Raw genomic sequence first — 27967 nt, 5'->3', positions numbered from 1 at the left:
AGCACCACCATCAAAAAAGAATCACTGCTCAAAAATGCAGAAGATGGAAGGGAACCTTTTTTCCTTGAGTGAAGATGACAGAAGAGAGGCTAACAGTTTCGCAAGTGTGCTGTAAGTACTTAAAGCAGAGCTTTAATTGAAAACTAAAAAGCACCAAGAAGAATTGTTTGTGCTGACCTGGAAAACAGAGGAAAGAAAAAGACTTTCAGAACTATCTGGAGCAGCATGCTCTTATAAATATATATATTTTAAAAGCATGAAATATATATATATATATAAAAATAATAGAAGAAACCTCCTAATGGCATTTGGCAGCTCCTTAAACAAGGCTGACATGTGCAACGCTGGAAGCACTGTCTGTTTCTCACAAGAGCAGCCTTTAAAACCAGGAGGATAAACGCTGCACTTACGGAAGCGTATTTCCCCAAGCTGACAGAACTTGTTCACAGCGACAGCAACAAAGCCTCATTCTTCATCTGCTCACGTGCCCACACCCGACAGCCTCTGCTTCCACCCCGACTGCATCAAGCAAGACAACAGCCCGTGCTGCTCAGGCAGCAGCGATCTGCCGTCGGTGGGGAGCTGCAGGCACCTCTTTTATCTTTGATCCTAACCCTGGAAGAGCGGAGGAACAGCTCCTCTCCTGCAGCGCCGTGCAAACAGGATCAGCATTGACCGACTCTGGTTCGGAACATAAAAATAAGTTATCTAGAGGACATGATTTGGCCACATTCCACGTAAGGCTGTGCTGCACAGAACACCAGGCATCTACAGGGAGCTTGCATTTAAGGTGGTTCCTCTCCTCTCCCCAGCCATCCTTAGAAGGATGACAGCGTTAGCCCAGAACAGCAGAGCTTTTTTTTACCACTGAGAGGAGGAAAAATACAGCAAAGATTCCTTTACCTCCATGAAAAGGAAAACATAACAAGCACAAAAGTTGCCGATTCTCTCGTTCTTTAAGGAAGCAACACTGGAAACCTGCATTGAAAATTTATTACTTAAAAGGAAAAAAAACCCAAAACACTATTACACTGTTGTTTTATTTCCCTCCTGTGCACAGAGCAGAACGTGCAACACACTTGTACCCACAACAGTGAGGAGACATTGCCAAGGGCAATTCCTAATTAACATTAGGAAGGCTCTGGCTGCATCCCATCCCACAGCCTGCTGGGATTTTAGGGAGAGGGGGTTTTCTGAGTTTGAGTCTCAGATATCACCGCCCTTCAGTAAAGTTCAGTCCCATGGCAAGGAAGAAGCTTACAAACCGGGGTGTATTTGTGAAAGAAACTTTGCCTGCAGTGATTTTAGGAAAAGGTTTTCCTGAAACAGGTAAAACAAATGCTGAATTCAATCCCACTAGAAAGCCCCTTGTAAGTAATTCCAGGTAAATACCCATTAAGCAATGTAACAGCAGAGTTAAGCACTGAGCAGGAATTCCTGCATTACATGCTGAGCACCATTTATCACCCTATGCCAACAGGCAACTAGTGAGAACCTCTTACTCAAAGAAACGTTTCCCATTAGCTAATTAAATTAACCTCTAAATTTAGTAGCTCACACTTGCTCTTAAACTGACCTGTTTCACCTCGGCAGTTGCTGGGGTGGGGGAAACACATCACATTATTATATACAGTCAGTCCTTCTGTGAGCAGACACCGAGCCCCAGCAGCAGCAAGCCCGTCTAGAAACGCGTGTTTGCTCCTGAACTCAACCGCTCACTGCTTGCCAGGAACCACATCAGAGTAATCTTTTAATACTCCAACCAAATGGTCATTGTGAGTCTTAAACCGGCGTTTCTTCTGAGAAGCAGGTTTCTTCCTCCTCTGAATGGGGGCCTGCAAGAAGAAACAAACAGGAGTCAGAAGACCTGTGACGTCTGACCTGACGTGTGACACCGTGCTGGTCACGACTGCTGCGAAAGATGAGCTCTGCCAGAACCAGGATGGGCAGGGAAGGGAAGTTCTGGCTCTTGGAGAAGCAACAGCATCCAATTCCAATCCAGGCAGGGAGATGACCCTGGGGATAGAGCAGAGCCAAGGTATCCCAGGCCCAGTAGTAAAGGTGCCATTTGTAAGTGCAGGTTCCAAACCACCCCATGCAGCTACAGAAGCAGGTAGATGCCCCACAGTTCTATCCACAATCCCACCAGGATTTCAAAGCTGTTTAGCAGGAAAGTTAAACCCCACCCCCAACACTTCCTCCCAAAATACTACTACTCTTGATGCACTGTAAAGCTTCAAACAGAAGCTTCCACCGTGGAGCTCACAGGGATTTCTGTTCGCCCTCTTTTGATGCTGCTCAAATTAATTACACTGGCACTAACGAGTCACAAAAATCACAGACTGATTTTTATCATGGACTGGATGCAGGACTTGGTTTTTCCGGTTTTTAACACTGGTCACACTTCCCCAAGCTCCACAAAGCCATGCACAGGCTCACCAGCAAGTTTTGGAATTAACACTGTGGGATCAGGAAGGGGGAATTTCCCAGGAAGATCTACAATTTGTATCTCTTACTATTTTCTTTGGTCCGGTTTCTTGCATGGAAGAAATACCCTGTCGTTTCAGATACTCCTCTATCTTCTCCTCATCCATAGAATCCACTGGAATGCTCCTCCACAGCTTCTGGAATTCTGAAACGACAAACCCAGTTTTATATATCCCTGTGAGCAGACCCTGGGCAAAGACCCCACAGGAAGAGAAGGAGAGAGACTTGATTTCAAACACTGAAACATTCTGGCACGTCAGTCTGTCACCGCCAGCAGGCACTCACTCAGCACAGCCTTCCTGCTGATGCACTGCCAAAAACACCCAAAACCAGAAAAGATGGAACTCCAACCAGCAAAACAACAACACAACACCCTCAGGCTAAACTGCACTCGAGCATCAGGAGCACCCGCAGGCAACCCGTGCTTTTCATGTTTATTTGCTACTGGAGTCTCCTTTTGCCTGGAATCTCTAGACCTGTGTAGGCTGGGAAGGAGTTTCACAGATCCTGATGAAGGGCAATCACTAACCATAAATGGCAACTTCATTTACACATCTTCAGCTGCCACTGACTCGGCAGACTTGTCATCCCATCGTCTAATTTGCTGAAGGTTCAAGACGTTTACTTCAGTGGCCCTGAGCCCGTTTATCACTGCAACACGATCCATACCATAACAAAGTACTAAAATTCCTCTGGTGTTAAAAAGAAGAGAGACACCTTAAAAACCACAGCAGCAGGAAAACAGACAGAGACAGTAAGTCTTAATTAGAGCAGCTGCCATCTGCCTGCACACTTTCTGCCTCACGTAAAGTTTCACAGAGCCTCTGGAATGCCTTCTCCAGGCAGCGGCTGGTACGATCCTACCTCCCTTCATTCCCCAGGCAGAGAGTTAAGATACATCCTGTCAGCAGGTCTGGCTAACAAACTATAAATAAAACACGAGGCACACATAGCAAGGCAAGACTAAATTTTTCCTTTTATTTCCAGATAAATTTAGTTTACAGTTGTCAAAACAACCACAACCTCTGCATGCTTAAGGGTATCTGTCCCGTGCAGCAGGGGATGAGATGCTCCAGTGCCCGTTTGCCACAGATACCCACCCCGGCTCTGGGCACGCTGCAACCAAACCAGAGTGTATGAAACCAACCCAGTTCCTGCCCTTGGAACGATTCCCTACCTAAGGCACCTTGTTTTCCTATGCTCTCAGGCATTTCTCTTCCTCCTGTTGCCAAAAGTAAGAGATTGTGCCAGCTTTCCAGGAAACAAAAGGAAGGAATTTCACCAGCGAAGAACGACAGTGTTCATTTTTGGTAATGCAGCGGTTTTGAAGAGAACCCGAACCTGTCAAAACCCCACTGTTGGTTACAGGGAATTAGCTCACAGCCTGTTTCTCACAGAGGCTATCCAGCACCCTGGGATCAGTGTGCACATCCCTTAATGCAAGGACTGACACTGGAGTCATGACATTCTCCATCTGCTCATCCATTTTGATGGGGATTCCAGGCTTTCAGCATAGCTGGCGGTGCCTGCTATCACAGATCATCCCTCACCTCATCCTGGTGGAGAAGGTTTGTCCTCTTATTTATGATATCCTGCTGCAAACAAATGTGTCTCCTCATTAGAGCTCAGAATATATGGACAAATACGCCCTGGTGCAAAAAAAAAGGAAAGCTGAAGATAGGTGCTTAAGGTTAAACCGGTCTACATTCTTCTGGGGAACAGAAGTGAAAAATTAAACACTAGAAAATAAATGGTCAGCTCTTCAGGGATCAGCATGCACAGAAGTGCAGATCACAGTTAATATCTAACTACGCTGCTCTCTGCATTTCTTGTAGTGCCATGGTTATAACATCACTCCAGCTTCACATCCACCTCTTAAACTCGGCCAAGAAATACAAATGGAACAGGCACCAAGATCCAAAACTGCAGAGCTAAAATGGGCTTTACATACAGATAATTTAATCCACTAATTGGCCCCACCAGAGTCACTGTATCACATTCTGCAACTCCATTTAAAAACTCCTCCATAAATCAGGCTGCTTTCAGCACTACTGCTTTGATTGCAGTAATTGCAAAAGAATCCTCTTCCCATCCTGGAGCTCCATGTAGGGCTTTAAAACACTTCATTGCCCGGGAAAGAGGGAGTCACAACGACATGGAAACACTCTGTATCGAAGGTCTGGTGTGGAACTGAAAGTACAGGATAAAGCTGGAGAAGCACAGGGAGCTGCCACCCTTCAGTGCCTGTGAGCTGTCTGCACTTTAGTGTGTCATCTAAAAGGAAAGGGAGATCCATCCATCATCTCATCACAAAACTGACTTGGTGTAACACCAGACACTGGGCTCAATGCAAGGTCTGAAGAAAGAGAGCAGCTGGATGGCTGGCACTGAACCATTTACACATTACCTGTCAGGTTTTTAAGTCTCCAAGGACTATGCCCCTATCAACTAGGGAAAGTTTAGACCTTGGGAATACACTCTCTGAATTATTGTGACATCCTCTCAGAAATATGAGAACCTGTGGGAAAAGCTGGCAACAACTACAGCTCTCAAGAAACAACCCTCTGCATTTGTAGCTGTGGTATTTCTGCACCTCAGAAAAAATACCCTTGACCTGACATAGGGAAAGATTTTTCCCAGCTTCCTTGCAAAGAATCAGAAATGCTGCCACCCTGGCCTTTGCTGCATGTCTGAAGAGCAGACAACAGAGGCACAATGCAGCTCCTAGGGAAGACTTCAATATACCAGATCCATTTTTCACAAGGTCTTTCTTTTCTCTGTGGACAGGGCACAAGGAAGCTCAGTGCTGGTGTGAGGAGTGGAAGGGGATGCAGGAAGCTCCCCACATGCTGGCCTGCTCCAGCCAGCCATGGAGAACAGGTTGGGAAGTATGCATTCCTGCGGTGCCTGTAGCCATTATGATTGCAGAGCACATGCAATTTTCCTTCTCCGTGTCTTGTTCGCTTCTGGGTGATCTTGACACCATCACAGCACAGAAAAGGTGACAGACTCTTCTCTTTGAGCCACTAAATTATTTTATACATCAGCCAGAATGAAAGTAAAATGGCTACAGGAGGATAAAAAGACAGCAAGGCTTCACCTGACCGCAGCAGGCTGCACTCAGGCAAGCTGACAATCTCTGCACGGCTTAGGCTGCTTTGACAAGATAGAGCCCAGAAAAAATCCCCAGGGGAGAAATTTCCCCAGGAGTTTCTGGTCAAAGCCATGCAGGTTTGAACCCTCACAGAGATTTGCATTTTCCACACAGCTTTCAAGTCCTGATTCCAAGGCAGATCCTCCTGAGAAGAGGCAGAAAGCTGTGATCGCAGTACTGAGGCAAGTGTCACGAGCAAATCCTACACACAATATCTAACAATCTGATTTTCAATTTGCAAACTAAAACATTTTAACTCAGAAACTGGACAGAACCAACACTACTCACAGGCTGCCTCCTTGCTCATCCACAGAGCTCAATTCTGCTCTCTCAAGTACTGAGAGGAGGAAATGAAACCAGGAGCTGGCTGAAAAGCCAGTTTAGATGTTTGGTGACATCTCCAGCAACGTGAAGTCTGCGTGCCCAGACCCAAAACAATGAGCTCTGACCAGCAGGAACCAACACAGAGATAAGCAGAGGGCAGCGTAACAAAGATTTTGCAGACACCTTCTCTCTCTGGAACACCCAAGGGGTAAGGATGCACAGTTACCTCGATTTTACAGCATCACGAGGCGCCTCATAGATGAAAACAATTTGCACTGACATTCCCTGAGTGATTATCCTCTAACACACTTCCTTTCTATAAATGCTTACATTTGGGGAATGAAGTCATGGGTAAATGACTGCCTGGTGACTTTGGAGAGGCTTATCCCAGCATTTCTGACTGCCTCACCTGCTCTTGCAGAAAGGTTGAGATGGTTGTGGAGATAAACTGATACATCACACAGGTAATAAAATCTGCCAGAGATTAAAAACAGCTTAAAAATCTTCAGTGAGCCAAGCCAAAAGCTGAGCAAAGGACAAAACCAGACAATTACAGTGTAGAAGGGAAGAAACAACAGTCCTAACAGTTCCAGGGAACGCAGCACTGGATTTATACCAGAAGGAAAAGGTGTTTGATGCTAAATCTGTGCTGTCCCTCGACCACCACAGCCCTAAGTCAGCACTGATCCCACGCAGTTTTTACAGTGTCAAATTTAAGAAGCTTTGGCCATTCTCTACAGCCTTTCAAAGGCTTAGGAAGAGTTTTAAAATAATGAGGTATCCGAATTTTTTAGCATGAAAATACTTCCTAGAGTGCATTCAGCTAGGAAAGATACCATCTCTAGCAGTTAGGCAATCAAACTGGCCTTTCAGCATTCAGCACAGGGGTGAAAGCCTTGTTCACATGCAAAGTGCTTCGCCCCAGCACAAAAAGGCAGCGCTTGACTTGGCTGAAGCACCTGAAATCTGGCCCTGCTTTTATAAACACTTTCAGCTCCACACCGCTGACAGTAGATTAATTAGCCAGGAAGTCCAGAAGGAACACATGCAATCTGAACCTTCCTCGGCTAATCACATAAAAGGAAGAACAAAAGCCGTGCCTTACTGCTAAAACCTTCTCCAGTACCCTTGAGATCACGATATATAGGCACCGCTCCCGTTGCTGCGATACATTTGGATTCATTTTCACAGGGGGAGAAAGAAAAGCTTGTTCAGCCATCAAGTTTCAGAGGCAGGCACTGCCAGAAAGCAGGTCCTCCCACTGCTCCAGGCAGCAGAGCTCCAAATTGCCCTGGCAGCTCCTCTTTCTCTGCTGATGGAGCTCAGGCAGCAGTGGGAGAGGACACCCGACTTTTCAAGGCTATCAACCTCAGCCAACACACGTTCTGAACTGAGATGTCATACGGCAGCACCGTGCACCGAGGAGCACAGAGACCTTATTTCTGAGGATAAACATTAAACTAGAAACATATTTTGAACTGTCATCGGCTGCTAGATCAAAGAGTCTGCCAACACTTCAAGGCTTATTTTGCAGGCTTTAAAAAACTTCATTTTAACGTTGCCGGAGATAATGAGCTGCAATAGCATTGCTAAGGCAGAGACGTGTCACAACTCATCCTGTGCACAGACAATTCTGCCAGTGACTCCCTAAGAGACACCCTTCTGCTGCTCTGGAAATAACCCTAAAGCCAAGCTGCTCAGGAAGGATGGGCTTCCTTCATCACAGGATGCTTGGAAGAAGGACCTGCTCCAGTTGCAATGAGTGAGTGAACCTACTCGGGGATGTTTCCAGCACTGTGGCATATGCAGGTGGATCACAATAGTCACAAAAGAGAAAATATTCTTCCCCCTCTCAGAACAAAGAATCAAAAGGAAAACCAAAACCAGCAGGAACAGAGCAACAACAAAACATCACTTCTGGCTGGGATGGGAAGCTGCTGCCACCTGCGGATAAAAGGAAGCAGAGCCACCTTGAACTACAAACACCGCACACTGGATCCCTTCAGGACACACACTGCAGGCTTAAATGCCTTGCTTCAGCAGGAGGCCAGGAGTTTTAAAGGGCTTTTTTAACCTCTTCCTCCCTCTAACAGCCAAAGCTTGTATTGCTTGCTCCTCAGCTCCTCAGCAATCACGGGTGTGCTACAACGTGTCCTGTCTAAGAAGAGCCCGGGGTTTAGGCTGGCTGCCTGATGCCTCTCTCTACATCTTAACAAAATGGGCTCTGTTATGAAATTTCAGGGTTTATCCTGGAATTACTACAAGCTAATAGCAACAGGGTAGAGACCTCCCTCTGATAACTCTGTTAGTATGCTTGGGCTCCTGCTATCTGGAAAAAATTGCACAAGAAAAAACATTCATTTAGCAACACGACTATGATACCACCAGTGGCTAAAACTTCAAAGCTGTGTCCCAAAAGTTACTGCAAGAGCATTGATTTCTAAATGTTTTGGCCATAAAACTGTGGGCTGATGGACTGAAGAGGCACTGCCTCAACAGAATGACAGGGTTCATGGCAAACTCCTGAACATTTGGAAATCAGAAATTCCCCATTCTGCATATAGTTTCACCGCTGCTACCGAGAAATTACAGAAATTATTGTTTAAAAAGAAATTCACTTCCACCTTTTGAAATATTTTTCATGCTTTTAAATGCTGTAGATGTCACCTCTATTTAATCCCCTCTGTGAAACAAAGCTATTTTTACTGAGATTACAAGTGTGTACTCTCAGTACATAACAAAGAGTTAATGATACACATCTTCAGTGGCTAAATTCTACTGGAAATAAAGATTCCCTTGGAGGTAGGCAAAGATAAAAAAGATCTTTATGCATCCCCCTGTGGTCCTGTAAGTAGAGCAGTTCAGCTTTGTATCAAAACTCTTCTTTTTTACCATACATAATGTGATGCTGTGTGATGCAATGGCTTTACGTGTCACGTTACAAGAAAAATACATTAACAAAAGGAAGTGCTCGGTGTCACTGAGTCATTCAAAACAAGATATTCTGACACAGACTGCCTTCCCCTTTCTGCATTTACAGACACCTGATGTTGGCATTAATGTCATTACTGTCATTATTGGAACACAGACTGATTCCTGTAATTAATTTCTGTGCATAAAAGGGCACCAGAGCATTTATGACACAGCAAACACACTGAACCTGTGAAGCCCCAAATCCACTCCAGCCCCGGGCAGGAGCACTGTCCCAGTGCCCTCCTCCCAGCTGTAACCACCCCCTTCTCAAGAATTCTGCTCACATCTCATCCCTCTGTGCTTCCTCCTTCACCTCCATTCACGGCCTCTTGCTGCATTCACCAATAAAAGGCACATAGTTAATAAACTGGAAAAAAACCCAACAAAAATCGTGCACCAATCATTCTTTTTGGGTTTTTTTGGGCTTCCCCTTAAGCGGCAAAATGTTAGATGCCATTTTAATGACAGTGAGGTGGTTTTTAGTTTCTTCTGTACTGCTGCTCTTGAAGACAACTCTTAGATTTCTGGTACCATGTTCCAATGTACTCATCATAAAGCAGAGGATATTTACCACTGGACCCACTTGCTGGTTTCATTAGCCCCATGTGAATATAAACATTCCCCTTGCATCTGGACACACCTAATATTTCATTATCACCTTAAAAGCTCTACCTGAAGTCTGCTTACACACAGAGGTGCTTAAGATGAATTCAGATCAACCAAAAGTAAAACAACACCTACCTTCGTCCACAGCAAAGTGACAGCTCTTGTCATTGTAGAAAAGAATTTTCTTCTTATCAGGGCGATTGACAAAGATGATCTGGTCCCCTAAAGCCTCAAAAACAAATGCAAAAGAACAACTCAAAACCACTTTGTTTCCAAGCTGAAGGTCTCCAACAGAGCCAGACCCTGTGCTACAAAAAGCAACAACTGGAGAAGCTGCAAAGCAGCTGGCATGAAACACATGAGCACACTAATAAATCAAAATATTTATCACAATTTTTAAAATTTATTTATTATAAATCAAGAGATTCAAAGGACTGAGGTCAAGGTGTGAAAGCAGAACTAAATGCCTAAGGTTGGAATGTGTGAGATCAGAAGTCCTTCGTGAGAAAGAGCTCTGAGAGCTGTGCTGATATCAGGGCAAATCTGAACGTGAAGGATGGAATACAGAAAAGGCCACAATAATGGATCTGCTGAAATAGCTTCTGAGTTATCAAAAGAACACAAACAACTCATGAGAAAACTTTGTTTTAGTGTCTCTCTTCCCTCTGAGAAGTGAACCAGCTGAACTGCAGACACGTGTTCCTCACCTTTATGGCTTTCTGTGCGTTGGGCAGCCCTTCCTCGATGTCTTCCAGAAGGATTCCTCCCAGCCCTCGCTGGTCATGCTTGTCCAAGAGCCTGAGCAGAGCCTTTTTGTCTTTCAAGTTGTACTTGGGTTTGAAAGCATACTTCCCATCCACAACTTCTATTTTCGGATTGTTGACTAGAGCCTGTAACAGGGTTGGAAATTTCAAACCTTGAAAGAGTGCAGATACTTAGCACTTTTTTCCTGGTGTGCTTTTGAGCACATGAGCCATCATGTTACAGCTGCCAGGCTGGAGGTTTGAGTTTAAATGGATTTTAAACCCTTGGATCTGAGATCCACCAGCTCAGGCACAATTCACCACGACACAGAGCACCTCTAACAGAGAAGGGACCCGATTTTGGTGCTGTGGGGTATTTTGTTTACCTTTTCTCATCTGGCAAAAGCTCAGCGATAATTTTATATACGCTTCTTGGGAGGAGCTCTTCCATTCCATTTTGATATTCTGGTTCATTATGGAAGAAAGCTGGAGCTACCTTTTGAAAGACTTCAGCAAAGTCAAGCTTCCTTCACAACCAATACTGCCAGAGCAGAGGTTTCTGTTCCCCAGAATATTAGTGCTGGCAGCAAGGAACATTACAGTCTTAGTAGTTTCTTGAAGGTGAGATTACATATTTAATAATTTAATAAATGTGTGTAATTGAGCTTTATCAGAATGCTTTAATGAAAACCTGAAGATGTGTTTTCTTTACCTCGCTCATTAACCATTGTTTCTGTTTGAGCCCAATATCTAAGTGCTGTGTTTCATCCAGTATCTCTTCCAGGGTTAATGGATGTGTATCACCGCGCTGGTGCCGGGTCTGGAAAAGCAAACAGGACCTATTACAGTTCTGTACTCACTTGATTCAGCAACTCAAGTCACCAAAAAGTAACTAAGGTTGGCACTAAATTACACTTCATTTTGACCAATAGCCCAGGAATCCCAGAACCTGACAGCATCTTGAAAGTCCTGCATATAAACCCCATTATCTTGGTTGTAAAGTGACCTGGGATTTCAGTTATGGAACAATATGCTGACAATTTCATTTACTGACAGCACTTGGAATTTAACAAGCAGTTTCTTGAAATTCTCACTCTTGCAGTAAAAGAACTTCAGAGGTTGAAACATTCAGCATTTTCCAGCTACCACAGGACAAGAAATAATTAGAGTATTTAAAACCAGTATTATTTTACACCAAAACCATCATACCTTCATATAGTTCACTATTTTAGCAAGGACTCCAAACTTGTAGCCAGAGCCTCCTGAAAGGGCTTTCAAGTTAAATGATCCATTGCTGTGGTCTACAAGGAAAGAAAACCAACAATTAAGAGGATGCCTCGATACCTTCCTGTTGGCTCTGAGCTCCATCACGTTCTCACTCTGCTTCCAGCAGCTTTTGACACGACAGTGATGGTCAGAAACAGCAGTGGCAGAAGCAGCCACCCTCAGGTGAGTCCTTGCACATGTCTTGATCCAGACCCAGAGACTCAGAGGACACAGCTCTGGGACATTTCTGAGCAGAACTCCACAAAAAAAAGTTAAGAAAGCAGCAAGTGACTGCAGAGTTACTGCCACAAGAGAACGTGTTTAATTCGGTGGCTTAACATCCCATAATCATTTTCACTACATTAATCCACGCTGAAATAATGCACTGCATTTGCTCCACCAATACCTTCCTGCTGCTGACATGGGGACAGAAAGCTTCCCTTCTTCCCAAAAGGCACTCAGTGGTTACACAGCAGGTAAAGGAAAGCTGTGATTTTTTAAAAAATTATTGTTTAAAGTAGCTCTAGTGGAGAATTTATTAAACAGACCCATACAAACGCAAACCAATTCAACCTGGTGTGTTGCACCACTGGAACAACAACTCAGAATCCCCTCTGTTGTCAATTCTGGTTGTCTTTATAATGAGGTTTGCTATCTTTTTGTTTCAAAAATTCAAAAATTCTTGCAAGGTCGTTAATGACCATTTCATTAACGCCAGCTCTTAGCACAGCACATTAAACACAAATATCCACAAACCGCTGTCACAAGCCACAGGCTCATTACCAGCACAACATTGCTCAAACCCAATGGCAACAGTTTCTTTGGATTTCAGCTACTCCAGAAGAATAACATCCTCTCTTTGTCACCACGGGGATTGTTGAATCCTCTGGTGATTTCTAAGCACATCTGACAGGACAAGAGCTATCTCAGAGATAGGAGCTCCTATTATTTCTGTGGAAAAACCCGTGAAGGGAGAGAAAAGAACAGAATCTTGAAGCTGTTACATGACATTGTCTTAGAGGATCTACACAGCACAACAATTCTAAAATTAACACAGAAGGATCAGTGTAACTCCAGCTACAGAAGAATATTTTATTCTGGTTACTAAATTAAGATGGCAAAAGGAAGAAAAACAAAAGCTGGCTCCCTCTGAAGATGCAGCCCACAGGGATTTTCCCCTACAGGGTTCCCTTTTAAGATTAAAAATTAATGTCTATGTAGGGCATTTTAGAAATAAATAGAAAAAACCATAAATGTAATGAAAGATCTGAAGTGACCAAAATAAATTCAGAGGTACAACAAACAGTCAAGACAACTTAGCTGTTTTTGATCTGCCAATTGAATCAGGAAGATTATCTTGTTTAATCTGCCTGGCTGCAGCCTGCTAGAGTTCATGACAAGAGAATCTAACCACACGGTGAGGCTGGAAATCCGCAGATATTAACACTTCAAACGTCATGGTTTGATGGCTGATTCCAGCACAAAGCAGAGCTGGGTGGTGGCCAAGGCGATCCCCTGCTAACGAGCTCATCCCATCCTAAAAAACAACAACAGGGAGGGGTTTGCTTCTTATTCCAGACAGAAAGAGTCATGTTTATGAATGATTTACTCCTGGGGTTGAGGGCTCGATGCAAATGAGCACAAAGGAAGTTGTCAGCAGCATCGTGCTCTGGCCAATGGAAGGAAAGCTCCATCTTAGCTGTGCCATAGGCTGCACTAAAAAAAGGGACCAGAACGGCGCTCTCTCAGCATCCTTTCACACGAGAGGTAGGTGTGTATCATTTTATAACATTCTCTGAGGTTTATCTTGATTACTGAAAGAAAATATGCCTGTAAGCTGAGAACCTGTAAAAGCTTCTTGGAATCAGAATGATTTTTCTCTAGGCTGAGCGGGATTTATCCCGCTGAACGCGCAGGAGCTTGCCTTGCACGATCAGACAAGCACTTTCACCATCTGTGCACTAATGGAAAATTGATGACCACTCCATCTTACAGCAAAGCTAACACAAGCCAAGATTCGGTAAACAAAATGGATTTCGTCCTTACAGGGGAGGTGGCTGGTTTCCTGCAGCCTCACATTCCTTGTGATTGATTCTGTGTGTTTTCACAGAAATGACAGCGAAAGGGTTTTCCTTAAAACAAAGACAGCTCCAGATGAAATGTGAGAAATGTTACCTCCCAGGGGGTATTCTGTAAATTAGGCTGCCTAAAAGAGATCTGTGTGTGTGGAAGAGAAACCTGTTCTGGAAATGTGCTATACACTGGCTAGGGAAAAAATCCCGCTGCCTGCTGTTATCTTTGGAAATACTGGAGCAGCCATCGATAGGACACAAACAGCCGGGGTAGAATGCACCTGAGATCTGTAAATGCTTTTACCCCGAGATGTCTGCTCAGTGCTTTCTTAAACAGGAGCTCCTCAGTGCTGCATTAAAAGGATTTTCTGCCAGTCATTACCCTCTGCTCCACGAATATGATTTCAAATAAAGCTGCTCCTCTGCAGTGCCCAAAGATGCTAATGCTTTTAAATTAAAACCTAGCGCAGATATTAGAGGAACCAGTTCATTAAATATTTAACTCACTGCATTTTGGATACATACAATTACTGACTTGATGGCAAATCAGACCGGTTGACGATACGAATCTGTACTGTGCCATTACAAAATAAATAAAACTGCAGGAAACCAGCCCATTTTTGACAGCTTTCAAGGAACTAACCTCATTTGTGCTGTTTTAATTCTGAACAGTCGGCAACAGCTACTTCAGCCTTGTATTTTAATAACTACAGCAAAGAGTAGCTGGTCTTTATCTGCCTCGCCTCATTCAAATCTAAGGAGATCATCCTCCTCCTCCTCAAGGAGCATTAAATTCCACCTCCTGGCATAAAGACAAATATCTCTCCACTGTGCAAACCACTGTTGGTGGCTGTGGAGTGGGAAGGGGCTGGCTGTGGAGTGGGAAGGGAATGGCTGCTGCACTGCGCTCTGCTGCCGGCTCCTGCCTGGCCATGCCGTGCCCGAGATGCTCCTCTTTTCCTGGGAACAGAGCTACTGCCTTGGCAGAGAGCTGGGCTGGAAAAGGGTCCTGGCTACACAGTGCAGAGCTGGACAATCCCTCCAGCGGCCCCAGATCTTGATCACTTTGACCAATATAAATCAAAAAAACCCAAAAAACACCAAAAATGACTAAATTTTGCATCAGAGAAACAGTCTATTTTTGTGCCTGGGGTCTACAGAGCGAGCAAACTTAGGCATAACAATTCCAACTAAACCCTCAGTCTTGGAAATCTGTTAACAAAGTTCAAACCAAAACTCCTTTCTTTCCCAAAGGTATTCTCTTGTCATTTAAAATACACAATTAAAGTCCTGCTTATTTTAAGTACTCCTCAAAGTGGACTCCAAATCCTTTTATTCAGCTCCTCCCTCTCTCTTTCTCTCATGGATTATTTTAAATTAAGCCTTCAAGCCACCCCTCCCAAAACCCTCTTGACTTTTAGCCCCATAACAGGTTGGCTGAGTTTCCTTCCCAGACCGTGACCAAATCAAGCCACTCTCTTGAAGCCAGGACCTGACTCAAGCCAGGAATATTTTTAGGTTGGATTTGCTCTGTAAACTTTTGTTTAAGGAAAAAAAAAAACAAACCACCAACAATTTAATTAATCCCATCCACCTCAGTTGTACTTTGTATGTTCAACTACTAATTTGTGTACTCAGAGATTTCACAGAGGAAAAGTTGCTGCAACTGCTCCAATGGAACCCTAATGCCAGGGACCTTCCCAACAACAAAGCTCTTTGGTTTCAATTTAAATCCATTGAAGGCAGAAGTATAAAGGACAAAATATGTAATATTTGAAAAACAGAAATAAGGCATAGATCACAAGCTGGTTTGGCAGCATGATCCTGGTTTTCACTATATCCTTTCATTTAATAACTTCACAGAAATAAAGACAGGTGCTCAGACTGCTTTAGCAGACACCACCACCACCATGCTCCGCCTAAAAACACCTTGCCATTTCCTCAAGGAAATATGGAGACCTGACTTAATCTCCTCCTCCCACACCCAATTTTCAACTGCCTGTGGGATTCAAAGGTTATTATGACGTCCTACAGCCACAGCAGATAATCACAAGTTACTGTAGCTCCTTGGACAATTTTTATTACATTGGACTACAGAGCAAAGGCAGATTTGCTGAAGCCTTTCTTGCTTCATCTCCCCCCACACCACAGAGCAGCCTCCTCCTCCTCTACTGGGTGCCAACAGACAGCACTGGGGCCAGGGTTAGGCAGAGTTGAAAATAAGAAATCAGACCTCCTCACAGAAAGGGTTGGGTATTCCTTGTCATCCCCCCTGATGACTACAGCACCACAAACAAGATTCCCAAACACTCTCAGTGCCATCTGGGCAGCAAAGTTTCTCCAGCAGAAACTACTCAGCAGTGGAATGAATGGGTCAGGAAATCTGCTCTCCTGAAGTCAAGAGAGGTTTTGCAGGTGATTCCAAAATTCCAAAATAATAAGGCCTTTCCCACCATGCAAGTGGCAGCCTCAAGGCTGACGACGGACAGGTGGCTGAAACCACTGAACACCTTGACAATCTAAGTTTGTAAGCTTTCTGTTTGTGCATATAATTGAAATAAAGAAGCAAAGCGCTCTCATTCCTGAGTAACTTATACAGCATGATGCCTGCAAGAACCAGATGCTGCCAAAATAAATATTCCAGTCCTATCACAAACTTACACATCTGGAGTTTGATATTTTGGTGAGCAAATATGAGCATGCAACAATCCAGGTTTGCATGGATTTCTGTATTTAGGTAGCTGCAATTTGTGATAAATATCACAGCATGTCTTTGATTGACAGAGTCCTCAACAGCTTTGTTTTTGTGTTTCAGCTCCCAAATCTGTGCCAGTGAGCCTACTCAGACTGCTCTTCAAGAATGGCAACCCTCAACAGCACTCACTGGAATGAGACTACTACATCCATTTCCCAGTATCTGGGCTTCCAAGTGCAAAAAATTTACCCTTTCCATGACAACTGGAACACTGCCTGCTTTGTTATCCTGATCATATTCATCTTCACTGTAGTTTCTCTGGTGGTGCTGGCTTTCCTGTATGAGCTGCTGGACTGCTGCTGCTGCGTGAAAAACAAAACTGTCAAAGACTTGGAGAACGAGCCCAATCCCGTCAGAGCAATGATGAACAGCTTCAGGAAGCGTGAAATGGAGGTGGTGTAGGAAGCACTGAGCACCTGCACTTGGAGAGCAAACTCAGTTTGACACCTCAAATGAAGCCTCTTGTACCTTACAAATGAGCAAGTCACGTGCTTTTTTCTTTTGGACTTAAATATCCACGGTTGCAATTTTATCTCTGGATGTGAGGTGGAATAATTGCAAAGGCTTTCCAAGTGTTTGGCAGAAAGACAATCTATTGCAGTGCTATGGGAGGGAAAAAGGTCTTTGCTTTTAGATGAACTTTTGCTGTTTATATTGGGTGACTAGAATAGAATTTTGTCTACCTGACTGAACAAATTTTGCCTAACATGCATAAAACTGTGCTGTTTAACTGAAGAAAACACTTATAAAATGTTCAACAGCCTCATCATATTCAGTGCAAAGACAGCAGTGTTGTCCCACCAAGTCAACCACACAGGGACAGGACAGACAGACAAGGGGTAACAAAAAAGTTGGGAGAGAAGGGTTGAATGGCAGGAGATGACTGGGTAAATTTTAGCCTTTGGCAGCACTTTTTGGTATGGGTTTCTTGCTTTTAGGAGAGAGGGTGGTGGGAGGAAAACTAAGCCAACCAGAAATGCATCCCTAAAGCGGTCTTTTCTAGTCCTCCTAAGGGTAGTTTGACCCTTTCTTTCCCCACTTCTTCAGTTCCAGGGAACTGTTCTCCCCTTACTTCATATGCAGTCTGGCCAACCACTTCTGGCTGTTAAGACCTGTGTAACCCATTACCTTCAGAATATCTGACCCTTTCCAAAAATCCTGCTGGAAATGAACAGAGCCAATTCTGAACCCCAAAGCAGCTGCTTCTGTGGCAACCACAACACTACAGGGAATTGCACATGCTGGATCTGTCATCCCTATGCCAAACTTCCAAAGCCAACTGGAACTGATGGAGCTCTTGCCAAGATCGCAGGGAGATGGGCCACAGACCTCCCACACTGAAGAAGGGGATGCAGCTTTCAGGTGCCAGCAAGTTTCACACAGGAGGCCACAACAGGAACAGCGCTGAGCTAAGAGGGCAGCTTCACTGTGCACAAGAGAATCTCCCTTGGCTTCATCTCCCTGCTGATACATCCCAGAGTTCACACTCACCCCTTCCTCACGTCCTGACCACACAACACTCACACCTCTGGCTCACCAGTCCTCTGTAGCTATGTTGTGTCTGGGATTTTTAAAAGCCTTCAAGTTTTGCAGCTACAAATGACAACTGTAACAACAGTGTCCAACAGCAGCCTGGCCATCAGTAACTCCTGGCAAGTCCTTCCCACTCCTGAACCCACACAGAAATGTCCCTGAGCAAAGCTACACACCGGACAAGTTATTTAACTGTATCAACCCCAGAAAACATTCCTGCCATGGAGACAAAACCCACCCAAATGGCCACAGCCATAAGTGACTTCACAGTCCATCCATGTCTGAAAACCCTTTGTGCTATGGCCAGTACCTATAATGATCTTTTTTTTTCATATATATATATATATATATATATACATATACATATCAAATCCCTCTCTCAGGTTGAGCATGACTAAGCTCCAGAAGATCTGGACACAGTGGAAGACTTGCTAATAGACACATGCTGCTCCTGGTTGGTGAGATGGAGTCACAAGACACCCAGGGCACAATGAACTAGCACAGCTAGTCCAGTGATTCACCTGGAGAAGCAAACTCCCTCCTGCAGTCACAAATCCTCACAACCACTCATCCCAGACACACTTCTTACAGTCAAGTTTGGCCAGGACCAGTCCCCCGTGCAGAGAATGCTTCAAGCTCAAAATCAAAAGCACAACTGATGGAAACTCCAAGTACAAGACAATTTAGGACTCCCACCAAGACGTATGACAAAGAAAATGTCAGTGGTGACAACAATGACACGTCACCTGCTGTAGGCGACAGCATCAGACTGGAAAGTCCTGCTCAAGAGGCCACAGCAGCCATTGGGATGCACTGAATTAATTAATGTCTCTTTCCTAAAAGCAAATGCCCTGGACACTTGCAGCATTCCCACAAAACGCCCATCACGGCTGCACAGCAGAGGGCAGTGTGTGCAACACGCAGCCTCTACTGCTCTGGCAGCGCCTTCCCGAGAAGCACACGGAATGACAAACCTTGGGACTCATCCCAGCTTTTTTTATTTCACAGGTCTACAAAGGGGAATGGCTGTGGGCACAAGAAACAGAAGACAAAGGTGTCCCCTTGCACAGTACCAGAGAAGACTCAGGACGATTCTTTCCCACGAAATAGCCCCTGAAGATTTCGGCTCTTGACTACTGTTGGCAGAGACCGCTGAGACAAAGGTCTTTGGACTAAGACCACAGCCACAATTTACTACTGATTAATAAAATGAAACAAACAGATTTGATCCATTTCGTTCATTTTCCAGTTCCTATTCTGAACTGAGTAAACTAGCTTTGAATATTTTCAGCTAACTTGTTGAAATAATGATTTGAAATAATGATAGTGAAATCTGTATAGCAATTGCTGTAAGAGCAGTGGGAAGCTTAGAGCCAGACTTCACAGACAGGCCAGATTCAGCTGTGCTTTTTAATTTAAAGATTAATTAGCATGGTCTCCATACCTCTCCTCCCCCCAAAAGTGAAAAGGGCAGGTTCTCTGAGTCACAGAATCACAGAGTGAGGGAGGACCTGTGGGCACTACACAGCCAGGGACTATCAGTGCCAACACACAAACAAACTCCATTTATCACCTCTGTGGCTGCTACACAACAAAACTAGCAGTGACCCCCCCGGTTTTTGTTTCTTTGGGGTGGTGGGACAGAGATTCCTCAAGATCAGGGTTTTACTCCACCTCCCCAGACCCACCTCTGACACCCACACAGCCAGGCAGGCACCTGCCAATCAGGCAAGTGAAATAAAAAGAGGGTTTTGAGGCAATGGATTTTGACTCCGTAGCATAAAAACATTGTAGAAACCCTGTAACCTTTCTGGTACTGCCTGGAACGCAGCCAGCAGCATAAAAGATCAATTTTATTTCCTCAGAGGCATGCTGGGTCCCTGTTTGTGTAAGTGTCTGACAGCCACAAAACCACTTGAAGAAACCCTCAGGCCACCAAAAACACAGAAACAAAACAAAACCTTCTTTATCTGCTCAAATCCTCCGGATCAGACTCACGTTTGTACCCTCTACCCTCTCCCTGACTCCCTGTCCCTTTTTCCCAGCAAACCCCGTTCACCCCAGTGACGCAGCTTAGAATATTCTACGTAGAATTTTGTTTTATTTGGAGAGTGTGAAAAAGGGATGGATGGAAACCTGGCCTCCCTTGATTTATTTTAGAATGTCTGGCTGATACTTTATTTGGTGCCTGAGAAGCTGCAGACACATACCCAAATTCCCAACTCTTCCCCTGGGACAGAAGATGCTTCACTCCTCCAAACTCCCTGACATTCTTCTCTGTTGTTTTTAGCTCCATTGTTTCTTTTGGATTTTAGGAGAGAGCCACGTGTGGTATTATTCAAAATATGAGCATGGACTGAGTTTGCACAACAGGGTATTTTGTGGTTTAGTAACTCCTGGCATTTGATCTGACCTTTAAAGTGCACTTGAGAACTGCCACTGCTTTCAGAGCAAATCCTCTCCCCGGTGCCACACTTTCCACACACTCCCACTATTTTTGGTGCCTCTTTATTAACTGTTGATTCGATACTGAGAGAGGCATTACCAGTGCCACCGCCCCCAGGAAACGCCACAACTCCTCAGTAAAAGAGGCAGAAACCTCTGGAATGCCTGGTGCTCATGAGCAAAGCTTAGCTCCCAGGTGAAACAAGGACAACAGCTAATTACAACATGCAAGCCAGACAAGATGCACCCTGCAAAATCCATCTCATGTATGAATACCCTTCAACTTAACAGTTACTTAAATGTTTTAGGTGCTCTCCTGCCAGAAATAATCACAGAATCATGGAATGGTTTGGGCTGGAAGAGAGCCTAAATATCATCCAGTTCCAACCTCCCTGCCATGGGGACATCTTCCACTAGACCATGCTGCTCCAGGCCCTATCCAACACGGCAAACAGGGAGAAAACAAACGACACCGCTGCTACTGCCTGTCCAGCCAGCACCAAAAACCACAAAGCAAAGCACAGTTTCACATGAAGAATTTTGGCAGTAGCGTTCCTCCAACGGAGCAACAGCAAGCAAGCTGCTGGATGAGGCTTAGCACATATGCACAGCGGGGAACGTGTTTTTCACATTGTGCAAGCGCCTTGCTTAACAAAAGCGGCAATTTAAGAGAAAGAATGACATCGGCCACCAGCACAACTCACAGATACAGCGTTCTTCACATTAATAAACCACAGCTTAAAGGCAAACAGTGGGAAACACCAAGCACCTGCTGGACGGGAAACTTCCACCCACCTGTGTTTTGTTTTGAGCTGGAGGAGCCCCCTTGTTCTACCTTGGCCTTCTTCTTCTTGGAAGCGGAGGAGTCCGAGGAGAGTGCTGGGCGTTTCTCTACGGCCGGCGTGGAGAGGGCTCGCTTTTTAAACAGCTCCCGCTCCCTCAGCAAGCTGGGGTCCATGATTCTGCCACGGGGAAAAGGCGAGAAAAAGGTGTCGGCGTCACTGAGGTACTTTAGGAGCAGAAGTATCAGTTTACCACGGAATATGCTGAGGGTCCCACCACTGAGTCCAACTCTTAGCCCTACACAGGACCCGGCCAGAATCCCACAGTGGGCCTGGGAGTGTCTTCCAAAGGCTCCGTGAGCTGTGTCAGGATTGCTGCTGTGACCGCGTCCCCGGGGTGCAACTTACTTCTTTGGCTGCTCCTCCTTTTCCCGAATATGGACTTCAAGAACAAAGTAAAGGTGTCAGTGCACTACCGGAACCTTAAGGAGTGTGAATGGGAATGCCGAACCAGCCCTCAGGGCCACAGCTGGCCAGCACAGCCGAGCACCAGGTTAAGGAGGGACCTCACAGCCACCGGCAGGACGGAACAAAGTAGCAGCGCGGCGGGCGGGCGACCGGAAACCACCGGTCGGAGGATGCCGGTGCCTCGCCGCCCCTACACCCGCGCACAGAGCGGGGAAGCCGCTCCCACATCCCCCTCTCCGCTCCTGTCCCGGTCCCGGTCCCTGCCCCCCCTCCCCGTCCCCTCACGGCGGCCCCTGCGCGCGCCCGCTCACCCGCGCGCCGCCGCCGCCTAGCGAGCCATGCCGCTCCCGGCATGCGCCGCGCGCCCCGCCCCGGAAACGGCCGGCCCGTCGCCATGGCAACGCGGCCCGGGGCCTGCCCACAGCCACAGCCACACACAAAGAGGTTATTTATTTAAATCTTTTTATTGACATCCCATTTCACACAGTGAAAAAATGCTAACAGTGCTGCGCGAGGAAGAGAAGACGCAGCAGAAAGAAGAACGCAGAGCAGAGGCAATAAAAGCACCTCTGAAACACAGTCTGGGCAGGTAATGCTCGTGGTGATGGGAAAGATTAAAAACCAAATCATCTTGATTTCCACGCTCAACTGAAAATCCCTTTTCTGGTTTCTGTTTTGCATTTCTTGGTGTGGGTTACAGGTCCAGCTGTTGCTGCTGAGGTTCCAAACCATTGTGGCACCTTCCTCTTAGCAGGCGGATGCAAGTTCTGGAAGGAAACAAATGCACAAATGTGGAAGGGAATGCACAGCTCTACTCCTCAAATTCACACTCAGCTGGAGCCATGACCAAATTGCTCATGCTAGGCTTATGCTTCACTTAAATCCAACACTTTACTCAAGTCCCTAAGGGGTTAAGAATTAAACCCAGAGAGTCAAGGCTGAGAAAGAATTACACTCGCAGCAATATCCGGCTTCAAACTGAAGGAAGGGGTTCAACAAGTGGTGCTGGTCAGAGACATAAGCTCCCTTGTAAATAAAAATCAAAATCTTTATTTTAAAATTTAAAAATCTCCCTGAAAATAAAAGCTCATACAGCTTGTGTTCCTACTGACACCAGTGCAAAAACCCTGCACAGCCTCACAGAACCCTGTACTTAAAAGAAAAAAAAACAAAAAGGAACCAAATGTCCTCTTAAAATGTTGGAAGCATCTGCCACGAGACAGCTGACAAAATGTCCTGGGGGAAGGTTCCTGTAGTAATCTATTGCTGTCCAAGTGGGATACTTGGACATAGCAAGGACAATAAAACCAACATGGCATCACTGCCTAAGGGATGTCAATGAGGGAAGTGTGCTGGCAAACCAGGCCAAGCTTTTAGACACCGCCTGGAACCCAGACAGAAGCTGAGAGTTTGGTTATTGAAGATCCCCCCAACCCAACCACCAGGTCTGGGATGCGCTCCTGCAGCCTCACCTTTGGCTGAGAATCCTCCTCCTCGGGATCGAGGGCAGGCTGGTTGGAGAAGGCCGGGGTGATGGGCTTTGAGGGCCCTGCTGCCCCTCTGCTCCCTGCCTGCCTGGCATCCACGCTCCCTGCAGCCTTCCCCTGGCACAGAAAGGAAGCACCGTGTTACTTGGGTCACAGTCTCTCATCAACCAAGCGCCAACACCTCTGCTTAACGAAGGCACTGCCTATTCCTCATTTGTTTCACCACAATAAAATCTGAGCAAGTGAAGTTTGTGCATTTCAAACACACAGCAACTGGAAATGGAATTGTATTTTGGCCTCTTTTTTTTTTTTTTTAAAGTGAAGAAAAAGAGTTCCTTCATCTCTACAGCTCTGAACACTTGAAATATTCACTTCTGACTCAGAAGAGTTACATTTTCTAGTGTGTTTTTACAGCTAAAGTGTCAGTTCAAAACAGCACAGTGCTCACAGAGGTATTAACCCATGTTTTTGGTATCATCCTGCTGGTCATAGGCTGCAGCAGCCATGCTGACGTTTTTGCATCAGCTACACATCCTTGAGTTACCAAAATCCTCACTAATTACCACATGCTTTATCAGAGTAAGAACATGTGTTTACCGCAGCCAAAGGCACCACATGCAGATGGGTTTCCTCTGCTCCTTCCTTGGATGCTGGATTGATCCCATCACCCTGTAAAAGCAGCAGCAATGTCAGGCCATTCAAATCCAAGAACATCCATTAAGAGATTTAAAATTGCTTGCTACAGAGAATTATTAGAACCAGAGTATCTTCTGAAGGAGAAGTAAAGACTGTTTAGATTAGCTTTTGGATTTGCAGCCTGTTCCTTTGGATTATCTTAGTTTGATTACTAATAGCATGTCATTCCCACTATTAGCTCCAGGAGCTAACAAGTAGCAGGGAAAAAGTGTGATCAGAGCTCACGCAACTGGACTGTCAGGAGGTCAACTGCAGGAAAAAGGAGGCTCTGACACAGATATTGTCAGAAACAAAACAGCACTTAGGGAAGCAGGAAAACCAATTTGGCAAAATGACAATGCTTGAAAAATTGTTTGAGCCACTGTTTAAGAAATCAGCCCACGGCCCTGTAAGAAACAGACATGAAATCCCAGCACAGTTAGCAGGATTTGGAAAATGGCTTTTTTTTTTTTTACCATCCCCACCAGGTGCAGGGTGTCCTTTGTACAAGGTGCTGAACTGGGACTTGGGGTCACAGAAGCCAGCACAGGGCTCAGACTATCCTGGATTTTCTTCAACAGCAACAAAGAGCTCCTTATTTCCCAGGATTTGTCCTTCAGGAGACACTTGTTATCAGGCTGTGCCCAGCAGTTTCAAGCAATACAGGAATGCAAAGACTGAGACATTCCTGGTGGGAATTGCCTCTGGCTTTTTCATCTTCTTACCCTTCCTGCTTCCTGCACAGTAGGAAAATATCTTTTCCCACATCAGGTTGGTTATTAGGTAGCAACGCACAGAAACAAAGCAAGGGCACAACCCGGATTTGGTTGTGATGAAGGAACGAAGATGTCCAACTTGTAACAAACCACAGCTAAGCTGCACAAGCCTGACCTCTTCCTGGGTCCTTATCCCAAAATAATCCTCAGTTTCTGTTCTGAGCATTCCTCTGAAGAAGAGGAAGAGGTAGTTCTCAGAACTGAGGGAGACATGGATTGGGAAGATGAGACGCTAAGCACTGCCAACAACATTCTGTTAGTCTGTTCTACAAAGAAAATATGATTTTGCAGAACAACAGTTTTATAACCTTCTTTACTAACCTGTGTTTTATTCCACAAAGCACCTTCCCTGCTTGCTTGATCTGCTCCTCTTTTTCCCTGCTGCCCTTCAGGCCACACCAATCTTCTTTTGATGCGTGAGTCGCCCTGAGATTTATTTCTGTCCTCTTTCTCCAATAGTGCAATCACCATCTTGATCAGATACAGCTCAATATTTGCAGGAGTAAGTTTTCTAATTTCTTGAATTTTGGTAGTGTCTTGGAAAAAATATGAACACAATATTAATTGTTTAAGTTCCTTGCCCCTGATTCAGTTTTGTTATATTGCAAAACACATTTGTTGCACCTCATTAAAGCACAGGATTGATTAAGGCATAGAAAAGAAAATAAAAACGTATGGGTTTGACTCGGAAGATCATGTGATAAATTCCCAGTGTGTTTTATTAGAATGCCAGTACTTCCAGGAATACTTTGTCAGGCTGATACTTTTTTCCCAAAAACACTGAAGTAAATACAGATTTAAGAGGGGTATCCCAATCGTTTCCATACAATCGAGTCAAAGGATTTGCAAAGGTCTGCCCCATGGTTATGGAGAACGATGGAGTTATTTTGTAAGTGAACCTTGAAAGGAAAGCAGTGACCCTGGCACTGCCCCAGCCTTCCAGGATTGATGGGCTCTACCAGGCATGAGAAGCTCCAGGTGAGGTCAGTGGTGCTTGCAGCGATGCCACACTCACCCGAGAGAACGGGAGGATTGCGGATAACGTCCCGAATGACCTGCTCAACTGCAGGGGTCAAACCTGCTCGCTCCAGGCTCACGCTGTAGCCAGCTCTCAGGGCCTGGGACAGGTGGGTGCCAACCACAGCAAGGGGCAGAGATCTGCACTCGCTCACGGCTTTCTGGGGAAACAAAAGGCACAAGGGATTCGCAGGGTGCAAGTGTCATTCCTGAAAAACAATCCAGAGGCACCGGCACACGGCAGGGCAAAAAAGCTCCCCAAACCACTGCATTGCTCCTAACAGCTACCTTGTTTCTTTTCCACCTTGTCAAGTGTGTTTCTCCCTCAAAACTTCACAGCTTGAGTGCAACACCTTAACCTTGAACTCAGCTGAGATGAAGGAGCTGTGGTGCACCGGACCTCTCAGGGGCCCGCGTAACACAGAACATCCGTGCAGGACACGGATAACAGAACCAAAACAAATCCCCCCTCATTTGATATGTTCAAAGAATTCTCCTCTTAAAACATTTGCCTTGAAGAAAAACACACTATGCATATCATCAGGATTAGTGGATACAGAGCATCAAGTTAATAATGATTTGCACAACTATTTCTTGTTAATTTATCCGTAGGTACGTTTTTAACTTGGAGACCACCTGACCCATACTCTTGGGAGAGGCAAAGCAAAAGCCAAAGCAACTCGAGTTGCTTTCTGTGGAATTAAAAACTCACTATATCCCACCCCAGTTTTCCATATCACTACTTCAGAAGAGGATCTGCCATTTCCCAGGAAAATACTGCCTCAGAGTTTTAAAGCAACCTACCAAGCACTGTGCAGAGGATTTAAGAGAACTTGCACATCTCCCTCCTCTAGACAAAGCATCCCTGCTGTCAGTTTTCAGCAAAGCAAAAGCATCCACAGTCAAAAGCTTACCAGAGAGTAATTTTTCTCCTGGAACAGGATATATGTGACCTCCTCTGAGGGAGAAAGGGCTCTAGCACACTTCCAGGGAGATGCTTCCTTCTGAACCTTAGATTCAGATGTGGGGAAAGTGTCGGTCTACGTGAGATAAAGCACAATTAAACGAATTGTAACCCAGTGACAACCAGTGATTCACTCTCCCATTATCTGAAGTTACCTGAAGAAGTAGCACTAACAGAATCATTCATCTCTCTGGAGGTGGGTTTTGACCCCAACTCCATGTTCTTAAACCAAAAAAAAAAAAGAAGGGAGGAAAAACTAAAGCAAGGAGAGAATCCAGATGGACACCCACATGTTCCCGTCTTACTAAAACCAGCATGGCATCATCCAAGGAACTTGGAAAAGAAAACCAGCCTGAACAAATTGCACAGGAAAACACATCATCTTAGGTATTGCTCATTCCATGTGAGACTATTCCATCAGAACAAACTGTGGCTTTCGGTCTTCATGGGCAACTTCTCCATTTGAGCTAAACTTTCTCAATACACACTCCCCGAAAACAACTGAAAAACTAGGCATGCTTTTGGTTCCCATTGCTAGATCAAAGTATTTTTTCTGTGAAGCAGAAAGATAACTCCATGGAGTCCAACAGCTGCAGAACAACTCCTATCCTTAAGGCTCCTGCCAAGGAGAAGACACTTGAGTTCATCATACCTGCAAACCATTCACTTGGCAGAAGCCCTTAATTTCATCCAGGAGCGGCATCAACATGGTGGACTTGGCTTCCGACACACCATCAATTTTCTTCAGATTCTCAATGCTTGTGGGCCTGGTTTAGGATGAAGAATGCAACAATATAAGACATTCCCAAATCATTGCTGCCTACTGCCTTTCAGTAGCTGGTGGAGGCACTTCAGATGCCTCCACTCTCCCAATAGGAGCAGGAAAGGGATTTGTGACTTGGCTTGCAAGCTCCCCACTTTGTACAACACGTCTGCATGCTGGTTTTACCTTATCCGGGCCATCTCCACCAGGACCTTATTGGTTGCCAAGACAGCTGGAGGAATTTCCTTCTCATTAGCTACCTTCTGTCTAGCAGTCAGCAGCTTGCCATACAGAGCAGCCTGGGAAGGAAGGAGCCAAATTCTCAGGAAGCAGCTCTGCATCACTCATAGGTGTAATTATTTCAAGAGCACAAGTTATCACCTCCCTGATCTTTCCAATAATACACAAAACCCCTGCAATCCATTAATCCCTCCTCCTGTTATTTCAGCCCTATTCTGGGACTTCTATTCAAAACAACTCAGTAATTTTAAGAGCTGTCCAAGCCAGCCAGCCACCCAAACACAGAACAACTGTGGCTTGCAGGCTGACTGCAACTCAGAGATATCCTCCCTATCCCAGAAAACCTTACCTCTAGTTCTTGTTCTCGGGATGAAACACTTGGTTCTTGGGGCTTCAGAGGAGATCTCAGCGGTGAGCGCCCTGAAACACTAACAAAA

The 27967-nt window shown here is 45.2% G+C and overlaps 3 protein-coding genes across 6 annotated transcripts in view; 1 reads left to right on the top strand and 2 right to left on the bottom strand.

Moving 5' to 3' along the window:
- Window positions 1-974: 974 nt before the first annotated feature.
- On the bottom strand, window positions 975-22007 carry GTF2E2 (general transcription factor IIE subunit 2). Of its 3 annotated transcripts, none has more exons than XM_005532163.3 (8): window positions 21920-22007; window positions 21154-21320; window positions 11497-11588; window positions 11000-11107; window positions 10252-10434; window positions 9680-9773; window positions 2517-2632; window positions 975-1835 (listed from the first exon to the last, which is right to left on the bottom strand). In XM_005532163.3, exons 2-8 carry the CDS (start codon window positions 21314-21316, stop codon window positions 1716-1718), a joined length of 876 nt encoding a protein of 291 aa, XP_005532220.1. In that variant the 5' UTR covers window positions 21317-21320; window positions 21920-22007; the 3' UTR covers window positions 975-1715. The 3 variants fall into 3 exon arrangements, with proteins under 3 accessions (XP_005532220.1, XP_014116215.1, XP_087912631.1); XM_014260740.2 differs by lacking the exon at window positions 21920-22007 and adding an exon at window positions 21549-21826; XM_088056505.1 differs by lacking the exon at window positions 21920-22007 and adding an exon at window positions 21418-21557.
- SMIM18 (small integral membrane protein 18) lies at window positions 13237-18145 on the top strand. 2 transcript variants are annotated; one of them, XM_088056774.1, is made up of 2 exons: window positions 13237-13320; window positions 16441-18145. In XM_088056774.1, exon 2 carries the CDS (start codon window positions 16486-16488, stop codon window positions 16780-16782), a length of 297 nt encoding a protein of 98 aa, XP_087912900.1. In that variant the 5' UTR covers window positions 13237-13320; window positions 16441-16485; the 3' UTR covers window positions 16783-18145. The 2 variants fall into 2 exon arrangements, with proteins under 2 accessions (XP_087912900.1, XP_087912901.1); XM_088056775.1 differs by having other exon boundaries at window positions 13255-13324.
- Window positions 22008-22128: 121 nt separating the features above from the next.
- WRN (WRN RecQ like helicase) overlaps window positions 22129-27967 on the bottom strand; it is a 28579-nt gene continuing 22740 nt past the window's right edge. The window contains exons 28-36 of the mRNA XM_014260739.2: window positions 27880-27958; window positions 27477-27589; window positions 27180-27294; window positions 26478-26603; window positions 25562-25724; window positions 24868-25082; window positions 23693-23764; window positions 23081-23212; window positions 22129-22375 (exon numbers count right to left, since the gene is read on the bottom strand). Coding sequence (XP_014116214.2) covers window positions 22253-22375; window positions 23081-23212; window positions 23693-23764; window positions 24868-25082; window positions 25562-25724; window positions 26478-26603; window positions 27180-27294; window positions 27477-27589; window positions 27880-27958 — 1138 coding nt within the window. The 3' untranslated portion in view covers window positions 22129-22252. The remainder of the gene's footprint in view (window positions 22376-23080; window positions 23213-23692; window positions 23765-24867; window positions 25083-25561; window positions 25725-26477; window positions 26604-27179; window positions 27295-27476; window positions 27590-27879; window positions 27959-27967) is intronic.

Source organism: Pseudopodoces humilis, chromosome 6 (assembly GCF_049639895.1).
Source record: "Pseudopodoces humilis isolate 2021_Gansu_Grassland_sample_001 chromosome 6, ASM4963989v1, whole genome shotgun sequence".
Lineage (NCBI taxonomy): Eukaryota > Metazoa > Chordata > Aves > Passeriformes > Paridae > Pseudopodoces > Pseudopodoces humilis.
The sequence above is the reverse complement of the archived record's forward strand: the minus strand, read 5'-3'. Positions and strand labels throughout refer to the sequence as shown.

What these genes read in the sequence shown, in the direction of transcription:
- GTF2E2 (XM_005532163.3), bottom strand. Translation starts at nt 21,316, where the DNA reads ATGGACCCCAGCTTGCTGAGGGAGCGGGAGCTGTTTAAAAAGCGAGCC. An exon ending in CAGCTCAAAACAAAACACAG is followed by an intron (nt 11,589 to 21,153) that starts GTGGGTGGAAGT and finishes CTTTCCTTGTAG; the next exon opens with ACCACAGCAATGGATCATTT. An exon ending in AAACCGGACCAAAGAAAATA is followed by an intron (nt 1,836 to 2,516) that starts GTAAGAGATACA and finishes TTCTTCTTGCAG; the next exon opens with GCCCCCATTCAGAGGAGGAA.
- SMIM18 (XM_088056774.1), top strand. Translation starts at nt 16,486, where the DNA reads ATGGCAACCCTCAACAGCACTCACTGGAATGAGACTACTACATCCATT.